The 10,102-nt window shown below is 37.5% G+C and overlaps 1 protein-coding gene across 1 annotated transcript; it reads left to right on the top strand.

Moving 5' to 3' along the window:
- On the top strand, positions 1-4,416 carry LOC128863208 (uncharacterized). Its single transcript, XM_054102246.1, has 3 exons — positions 1-157; positions 2,484-2,597; positions 2,823-4,416. Exons 2-3 carry the CDS (start codon positions 2,532-2,534, stop codon positions 3,903-3,905), a joined length of 1,149 nt encoding a protein of 382 aa, XP_053958221.1. The 5' UTR covers positions 1-157; positions 2,484-2,531; the 3' UTR covers positions 3,906-4,416.
- Positions 4,417-10,102: the final 5,686 nt, after the last annotated feature.

Here is a 10,102-nt window from a genome sequence, read left to right as displayed (position 1 = left end):
TCGGTGCGGTCAAGTGCGAATATGAGGCGCACTACGACGGTGGGGAGCTAAAGGAAGAGCATAAAAAAATAAAACATATGAATTTATAAATATAAAATAGTTTCAAATAAATATATATTACATTAACGAGAAGTGAAGTAAATAAAAATTGCTTAGTGTGAGTGTGTACAAAATAAAGATACGTTGAATTTTATTATCGGTCAGGTGAATATGCAGCGATTTTCTGTTGCAGAGGACCGTTTTTTCGAATATATTTATTTTCTTATCGAAATAGTGGCAAAATATTGTGCAGGAATGAGTGTGCAGTTACTCTAGAACAAAAACAAAAGTTTGCTGCGAAATGTTGTTGCATTTAACATAATATTTAGTGATACAAAATGTGTATTTGAACGAAAAAGTTTTAAAGTATCTGCAAATGTGTAATTGAACGGAAAATTATTCTGAGTTCCAGTAAAATTTTAACTCGTATTTGAATTTGTTTAGTTCTCAATGCGCTATTTATTATTTTGCGGCAATTCCGTTCGAAATTGTTACTGTTTTCGCGTTATTCCATTATTGTTGTAGCCGCCTAAACGTTCCCCATACATGCTTGGGGAATGCTGCTGGGGTGACAGTCCTTGGTGGGATATAAATCCAGGTCGTTCCGATAACACAGAATCGACTGTGAATGCACGTTATTCCTTAACTCTGGACGCTTATGTGTGTGTAATTGTGCCTACGCAAGAAAAACATAGTGGACAAATTTGTTTTCGTGTTGTATTTGCATTTAGGGAAATAAACTTATGGAAATTTGCCTAGATGGAACTTATGATTGGGTCGAAAAATATGAATGGCTTTGTGATTAGTCAGAAAATTGGCTTCATTGATGAAATTGTTGTTAAATTTAAAAATTTCGGCAGTTTAATGAAGCAAATTATTTAGTTTAATTTTATATTGTTAAAAAACGAAATTTCTAGCATTTAATTTATCAAATTATTGAGGCTTTTTGCATACTGATAATATTTTTTTATGTCAATGAAACGTTTAGTTTTGAAGAATAGTACTTTTGGTGTAAGGTTTATGTAATTTTAAACATCTTGAATTAAAATATATAAAAGCAAAGCAAAAGTATATACAAATCCAAAAGGCTATAAATAATATAGTTTATTACTAGCGTCGAATATAGGGCTATGTTGTTGAGTTAAAATTGTGCAACAATATCAAGACGCACGCCGCAAATAGAAAAAGGAACTCGGCCAAACACTTAACAGATTAACAGAAGTGTACGCGCCATTTATTTATTTAAATTATTTTTTATTTTATTTTGAGTAAAAGTGAGGATTGCTTGAAATATTTTTGGTATCTGCGTTTGTTTGCATTTTTTGTTTAAAAAATATATTTACTTCTTATTTCAGTAGTTATTATCAATCAGATAGTATTATCATTATTCAAGACGTCAGTTTTCAAATTCGTTTTCTCAATAATTTTTAAACACATTTTTATTATGCTTTTTTAACTTGTTTCATAAATGGATATATTTTCGAATGAAAGCATTTTTGTAAATCTTTCATTTTATCATTTAGTTAGTGCTTTTAAATAAAAATATCTACTGTAAAATTTTTCAATTTTTTTCGAATTTTTTATAAATAATTTCCTACATCCTACATATGTATTTTTTAAAGTTGTTGGTCTAACAAGGCGAAAAAAGTAAGAAGGGGAAATCCGTTTATTGAACAACAAACTCACATTTTTAATAGGATGCAGTTTTTTTTCTATATAGTTTTTTCTTGTGAAGAGAAAAAGTAGTATTTTTTTATTGTATATAATTTTTTAACATAAATATATTTTGTACATGCTTAAAAAATCTCTTTAATAGTGTTGCAAATCATAAAATGATTGGCGAATACTGAATTCATATTTTTTATACAAAAAGGATAAAAAATGTAAAAAATTCACTGAAATATTAATGCAAAATATATTTAAAAAATGATAATATAACAAAAAATAAACATTTTCATAGCTCTATGCTGCTTACAGAAGCTTTACTTATTCGTTGTGCGCTTAATTGCATGATAGCATTAAACAATTTTTTATTACAAATACGTGTTTCTTCATTTATTTGCAATGCAATTCCTATTTTTATATATTTTTTGAATTTTAGTTTCCATATCGTATCCGTTAGCTTTTCACTTGAATTTCTTAAAATGATCTAAAAACACTAACAATCTCCAAGTCCTCTCAATAAATTTAAATTTCATTCTCCTTTTTGGATTGTAATCTCATTCAACTGAGCGCCTTTAAAATATCTCTAAAAGTGCACAATTTCCGTTCAAGCAATTGCACAAACTCCACACATATTCTTTCCGATAAACTAATACTCCTCCATTTGTTGCGTGTAGGGTGTGAAAATATCAAAACATACAAAACAAATCAAAGAGATATTGCAATTTCTCTTTTATTAAGTGTAATGTATAAAAGACTATAGACATGATAAACAATTTCAGTTGCATCTCAGTCATTGGTGTGTGGTATAGCATTTTTTCGCTGAGAGAATGTGGAAGAAAGCGATGCTGCCTCTGCTGCTGCTGCTGCTGCTCACCGCATTACTCTTAGCACAGGTGAGTCCGTGTCACTTTCCCACTATACACTTTCCTATTATATTTATAAACAAATCTGACCTTAAACTACATGCAAACTAAACAAGTAGCAAAAACAAAAAAAAAAAAAAAGCAAAAAAAAAAATACAAAACGACAACAAAAACCAACAACCATATTGTATAGTATAGTTTATGTGCATATGTGTCTATTAATCAAAACATCCATCTATTTACTTTACTATTTAGTTGGTCGCAACGGAATCAACGCAACCACCAGTTAATGCAAAAGACATCAGCACCAGTAGTAGTAGCACGGAGCGTTCCGTGGCGACAGCATTGGATATTAACGACAATGACGATCATGATTCCGATGAAGCAATAGTTGAAACATACGAAGCCGATGAGGAGAGAAGCGAAGTGACAAAGAAAACGATACCACAATTAATAAAAACAACACCAACCAACGAAGACGCTAGCGCAGAAGTAAGCGAAGTAGACGTCGATGACGATTGCGATAGCGACGAAGTCAGCAGGGATGGGGACGATGGCGGTGTAGGTGATCACGATGGCGATGACGATGGCGAAGCGAACGTATCCGATGAGGGCAGTGGTGGTGGTGTTGGTGTTGGTGTTGGTGAAGGGGGCAGCGCCGACTTCGCTGGAGAAGACGTTGGTGTTGCTGGTGTTGGCGAAAGTAATGCTGAAGCATCCGAAGCTCCGCTACTTAAGATAAGCGGGCGCGATCGGCTTGCGTCTATAATGATGCGCGAATTCACACAGTTGATTGATTATGCATTGGAGCAACAGAGATCGGTCGTCAACCAGTTTTTACAAGACGATACAATTGAGATGGTGAAATGTGCGACAATGGAGACGGTGAAAAAGAGCTGCGCCTCATTCATAGAGGGTGTGAGAGAAGCTCTCAAGATTGACAAAGGTAAAGATTTTTCTACACAATTCGCGCTATTCGGAATGAAAACGTTGATGGCGAGAAATTTCGAATCATTTGTGGATCAACATAATACGACGCGCATAAAGCAACCGACAGCGGAAAATGTGATTATTGACAATGCGCTGAAGAAGGCGGGTGTGTTGCAGATCGAGTTGGATATGCAAAAACGTTTTGTGGAATTTTCAAAATTATTTAAGTCGATAGTCGGTAAATATGTGGATAGACTGTTGCCGCATGAACGGAAGTTGGATGAAACAATGGTGGAGTGGTATGAAGAATTCAAAGTAGCGACGAATATTAGTAGTCAAGTGACAGCTTTGTCAAAATTTTTACCACTGTACAAAAATATATCTTCCATAGAAATTGATTTAAATTGACAAGTGATAAGAGGGAAGCAAAATTAAAACAAACAAAAAAAAAAAATTAAAAAAAAAAAAATTTAATAATAATAAAAGTAATGATAAGAAAACTAAATTTTAATTTAATGCGAAGACCTAATTATGATAAGCGCCAAACAAAACAAAACAAAAAAAAAAAAAAAAATACAAAAATGAGAACAATGAAAACAAAATCAAAAGCTGAATATGTGTTTATGTGTAAGCATTGTGCCCTAAGTTCTACCTATGTAAATAAAGTATTAATAATTTATTCTAAGTACCAAAAACTGTTTGCGCTTAATACACTTTCAAATGCGGAAACTGTTCAAAACGATGGGTTTTATAATTCTAAAACCCAAAAACCAAATAAAATTTGATAAACTTTGCCAAAAATATACAATACCATAGGGTCAATAACATAATACGTAAATTAGGTAAAGACCAAACAAATTATACAAACACACATACATAAATACGTACAATAAAATCGTTACCTAATAAAATACGCATTTTTATAAATAATTTGTTTTAATGCTGGTCTGATAATAAAATATATAATAATTGCATGCACACGTAAGTACGAGGGCCGTTTGAAAAGTCCGTGCAAAGTCAGAGAGAGGACACTACTGGCACCCATCGAGGTTATGTTTAGTTTGTAGCATATCTTGGAAAAACACACACCAAGTTTCAGTCAGATGGGACTTTTCTTTGTGTTTGGCATTTGTTTGAATTGAGGAAGTCGATTAATTTTCTCGATACTACAATTAATAAAAACAACACCAACCAACGAAGACGCTAGCGCAGACACAAGCGGAGTAGACGACGATGGCATGGAGTACCCCAGGGTGAAGTCCTTTCACCCTTGCTTTTTAATTACTATATTTCGAAACTCCCCTAGCCACCAGAGGGAGTCTCACTGGTCTCATACGCCGACGAATGCACGATAATGGCGTCGGGCAATGACATTGATGGCCTATGCACCAAAGTAAACGACTACCTCGCCCGCCTTTCTCGCTTCTTCACTGCGAGAAACCTACAACTTTCTCCCACTAAATCCACGGCGACCCTTTTCACCACCTGGACAAAGGAGGTCAAGCTGCAACTTCAGGTACACGTCGATGATACCCCAATACCGACGGTAAACAACCCCAGAATATTGGGAGTCACCTTTAACAGCTTGGTCTCCTTCTCAGCGCATACAACCGCTATTGAAACGAAAGTAAAGAATCGCAACAAGGTCCTTGCCTGCAGCACTTGGGGCAAAGACAAAGAAATGTTGCTGTCGACTTTCAAAGCAATAGGCCCACCGGTTCTTAACTATGCTGCGCCTGTCTGCTCGCCTGGAACCAGTGATACGCAGTGGACGAAGCTCCAGACCTGCCAAAATACTGCAATTAGGACCGCGATAGGATGTCTCCTGATGCCCCCCATACAACACCTGCGCGACGAGGCTCATATGCTACCTGTGAAGGAAGATAACAAACTGCTCAGCAAGCAGTTTCTGCTAGGGTGTCACCGTAGGCCTCACCCATGCAGACACCTGCTTGAGCCTGAGCCACCTCCCAGGCACATCAGGAGGCACTTCCTAAATTACGTGGACGAGATCCTAGACGAAACAGACAGACCGCTCCAGGATCGGAAAGTGTACAGACAGGCCATAAAAGACATTCATCGGGAGACCCTTACCCCCTTCTTAACACTACCCGTTGCCGACGAACACTGGCACAATTACGTTCTGGGTATTGTAGCAGGTTAAACTCCTACTTATCCAGAATCGACCCCGACATACTAAACATATGTCCGGGATGTGAAGGCCCCCACACGACACTAACCAGCTTTTCACATGCCCCATCAAACCCACTCATCCAACACCCCTCTCCCTCTGGACCCAACCCGTCGAAAAAGCTAGTTTCCTGGGCCTACCGTTAGATGAGCTAGACGAAGACGACCGGTGAATACACTACACTGACAGGGCAAAGGTATTGCTACAACAACAACAACAACGATGCCGATTGCAAAAATGGCATTGCGATTGCGTTTCCACGACAGTCAGTTCTACGTTACCGAAACGACCCGGATTTATATCCGGCCAAGGACTGTCACTTCAGCAGCATTCCCCGTATGTAAGTATGGGGAATGTTTATGCTGCTACAACAACAACATCTGAGCATTACGAACGACTCAAAATTAAACTGGCTGGAGCTTTTGAAGAAAAAACGAAATGAAGTTAAAAATCGTTTTAAGAAATTGTCCCTAAACCTCAGTCCAAGTTATCAAACTGTCAAACACCAACAGATCTTGCAAAATCTATGTAGTTAATTGCCAACTAATCTTAATCTAAATCTAATTAGTCATTGGTTGTTGGTCACTTGTTTGAAATGCCATGTCGATTTTTTCTAAATGAGCTTGAGACCCTTGGCCCTTCAATGCCATTCTCATCCCGTCCCGTTGTAAATAAATCTCGTTGTTTACTTACATTCTGCATTTTAATTATAATGTTTTTTTTTTAATTTATTTCACTCAATTCGTAAATTTTAATTCATGTTTATTTAAGCTTTGCGATCAGCTGTTTTTATCACTTGGAAATTCTTACAAGTAAAAATTTGTTCAGTAAAAACTTGCAACTTCCCCTCAAAATATAATCTCATTTTGCTCTCTCACTTCCCCCACCTTTGCAAGTGTTTTGGGTATATGAACACCAAAGCGTGATAATTTGGAACAGTTGTTACGAACTATTTGCTTTATGAACAGACCTATTATTTTTGCAGAACTACCCGCCACAGACTATGTAAGCAATTATTAAGGAGCTGCATTTCCAAATACACGAATATGAAATCAATAAAAGCGTTTATTATTTCTTTAATTTGCCGCAAATATATATATGTAGTAGGGCGGGTCGATTTAAAAATCGCTCATTGCTCTGTGAAAATCGTATTCTAGAGATCAAAATAAGAAACTTTGCCGAAGGAACCATACCTCTAAAACGAATTCTGATGTCCCCCAATTTGGGTCGAACGAAAAATCCCACTTTGACCCATTTAGAGTGCTCCAATCGAGGCCAAATGTATGACCGACCCCCACTAACTTTGGACGGCCGATCCACCCATGCCAGTGGCACATCCCCTGGCACTCCCCTGGGGGGTTCCCCATACAATCATTTCAAAATATCACCATTTTTGGCCTTTACATGAGAAAAGAAACTAAAAAGTTCGACCCAAATTGGGGGACATCAGAATTCGTTTTAGAGGTGTGGTTCCTTCGGCAAAGTTTCTTATTTTGATTCCTAGAATATGATTTTCACAGAGCAATGGGCGATTTTTTGCCTCCCCACAAATCGACCCGGCCTAATATGTAGATACGTATGTAAATATGTACACATTATGTGTCTGATAGTGCTCCACTGCGTAAGAAAATATTCTTATAATCTCAAAATTCAAATCTATCTCAACCGACCTTTGCCAATTTTAATTATTTAAAAATTTAAATTCGTCACGCCCAATCATAGCATAGACACATGCATTTATTTATTTATTTTTAATTTATGATTTATGCAGTGTAATAAGTATAGGTTAATTTTTGAGTATAGCGGTTTATGTTACACCCTACAAAATATTATTTTCGTTGCCTAAATGGGAATTCGCTAAACAGAAAAAACTTAATTGAACAACCTTGAAGCTGACGCTTGATGATTCTCCTATATACGTACATACATGCAACATAGATACATATGTGTGGATAAAAATATAACAAATTCTTCAAGTGTACTAATAAAATTGATAAATATTTAAATTGAGAAGCCTTGAACTTGCATGAAATCATTTTAGTACTCGGTAATTATTGTAGTGGAATATTTAATAGGAGAGTGAGCGGGGTTTTCGAAGCGCTGCTTCAAAGAAGATTCGATTTGTTGTATAAATTTTATTGTGTTGGAGAAGGCCGCCACAAATATCAAAATATAAGCATCTACAAATTTATAAATGGAGTAGACTCAAGACTAGATTAGATTAGATTTTTTATGAGGTATGCACTTCGACCACTTGAGGAAGGTAGTTGACTAGAACCCGCAAGGGAGCAGAGATCGCGGCCGACCAAAGAACACTTGGAGAAGGTCGATGCTGCGCAAATTAGCAGATGCCGACATCTCATTGGGGACGGTACAAAAACAACCGCACAGAACCGTGTACGAAGGAAGAGTCTTGTCGAGGCCCTATGCTCCCAAGAGGAGTGAACAAGGAAAAAAATGCACTTCGACCTCACCGTCCTTTGTGCACTCTACTCATCACAGTACCTCATCCAAACTCAGTCCCCTTATTGAATTCTGCGTAGAGCTGGGTTGGATTGAGCGTATGCGCCTTTCTTCTGGCAGCAATTGGCTAATATATCTTAACCTTCTTCGCGCTATAGCGCGGCATTCAAGAAGAAGGTGAATTGGAGCATCCTGGGATTGATTGCAGAAACAGGAAGAGTCCTGTTCATGTGCAGATGACTTCGAGATCTGTAGTGGGTTGTGAGACTTCGCGCGAACATTCCTAGTTTATCCTTGGGGAGGTTTATGCGCCTTTGAAACCTCTTTTTGTCGTACCCCTCCAGTAAGGATTTCGCCTAGCGTAACTCCATAGTTTGGTGCCAGCAAACCTTCCTCAGCCCTATCTCTTCACGCCTGAGTTTCTCCTTGATAGTGTGGTGTCCCATGGCAAAGAAGAGCGTCCGCTATTTCGTTCCCAGTTATACCCCGATATCCTGGAACCCAAATTAGCCAGATGCTATTGTACATTCCTAGTAGATTAAGTTTTTCGATACACTCAAGTACCAGTGAGGATTTGATCTCACAGGACGATAGGGCCATGAGTGCCGCCTGACTGTTAGTCAGAATGGCAATTCGCTCATTCCGGATAAACTCAAGTAAACTCAATCATCCGCCTAGCATCGGTCATCAAAGATATCTCATAGACAAGAAAATCTAACGTCTTAGTTTACAGAAGGCAATTGAATATAAAATTACATATTAGCAGTCAAAAAGCAGAACAATTGTTTGCGTAGCCTGGGTGTCCAGACAGCCATAAAGACAATTCACTATTAAGTAGTCGCCGTTAGAGTCGGTTCGTACAAAATGATTTGCTCTGACTTCGATAAGTCAATAAGTCCGTGACTTTTTGTATTTCTGACCTCTTTACTGAAAAAGAAATACTGCTCCTGTCAACAGGCATCTGTCAGTTGACTCCTGTCAAAATTTGAACGTGCTGCGTCAGTTAGTTTGTGTTTTACAGCTACCTTTATCAGACTATCCAGTAATTTGAGGAGAAAATGGAAAAAACTGAATTTCGTGTGCTTATTAAGCCGATACACCCTTATAAACCCACTGTTTCGGCTGTTGTTTGGTCTCTGGTGTGTGGTGATGGATCCATGTTTCGTCCACGGTTACAAAACGGCGCAAAAACTCCTCCATATTAAACAACGCCAAACCCCTGTGAAGTTGTTACACGATTGCGTTTGTGGTGGACTGTGATTTTTCTTTTTCAGTAAAGAGGTCAGAAATACAAAAAGTCACGGACTTATTGACCCGCCCTCGTAGTTACTAAAAAACGTTGTTGTTGGTGTTGTTGTAGCAGCATAAACATTCCCCATACTTACATACGGGGAATGCTGCTGGAGTGACAGTCCTTAGCCAAATATAAATCCGGGTCGTTCCGGTAACGTAGAACCGACTGTCGTGGGAAAAAACGATGTCGAATGGGCCAGTTACGTTATTGTTGTTGTTGTAGCAGCATAAACATTCCCCATACATATACGGGGAACGGTGATGAAGTCACAGTCCTTGGCCAGATATAAATCCGGGTCGTTCCGGTTACGTAGGATGTGGCTAGCCACCTTACTTTTTGAGTAAACTTTGTATATTTTCACTTCAAGAATTTTCAATCAAATTATTTAAATTATACGCCATTGCGTAACCCATTACTAGAATATTGAATAGTCTCAATCTGGATGTCATCCTTCCTAGATCTTTATCTTTATCCAAGCTGGAATCAAATTACTTTTACGTCTTATCTTTACGTTGTCTCTATCTTTTTCACCTCTAGCCTGTACGGAATGTAGCGTGCAGGTTTATCAAATTAAAATCTAAAGCAATACAATTAGAAAGCTAGCAACTTTTTAAAACAGTTTGCATTAGAAAGTAAATGGCATATAACTAAGCAAAC

This window comes from Anastrepha ludens, chromosome 5 (genome assembly GCF_028408465.1).
Source record: "Anastrepha ludens isolate Willacy chromosome 5, idAnaLude1.1, whole genome shotgun sequence".
In the NCBI taxonomy this organism is placed as follows: Eukaryota; Metazoa; Arthropoda; class Insecta; order Diptera; family Tephritidae; genus Anastrepha; species Anastrepha ludens.
The sequence above is the reverse complement of the archived record's forward strand: the minus strand, read 5'-3'. Positions and strand labels throughout refer to the sequence as shown.

Excerpts from the sequence above, each read along its gene's own strand:
- LOC128863208 (XM_054102246.1), top strand. The coding sequence starts at position 2,532 with ATGTGGAAGAAAGCGATGCTGCCTCTGCTGCTGCTGCTGCTGCTCACC. Across the intron at positions 2,598-2,822 it reads CCGCATTACTCTTAGCACAG|TTGGTCGCAACGGAATCAAC; the intron begins GTGAGTCCGTGT and ends TTTACTATTTAG.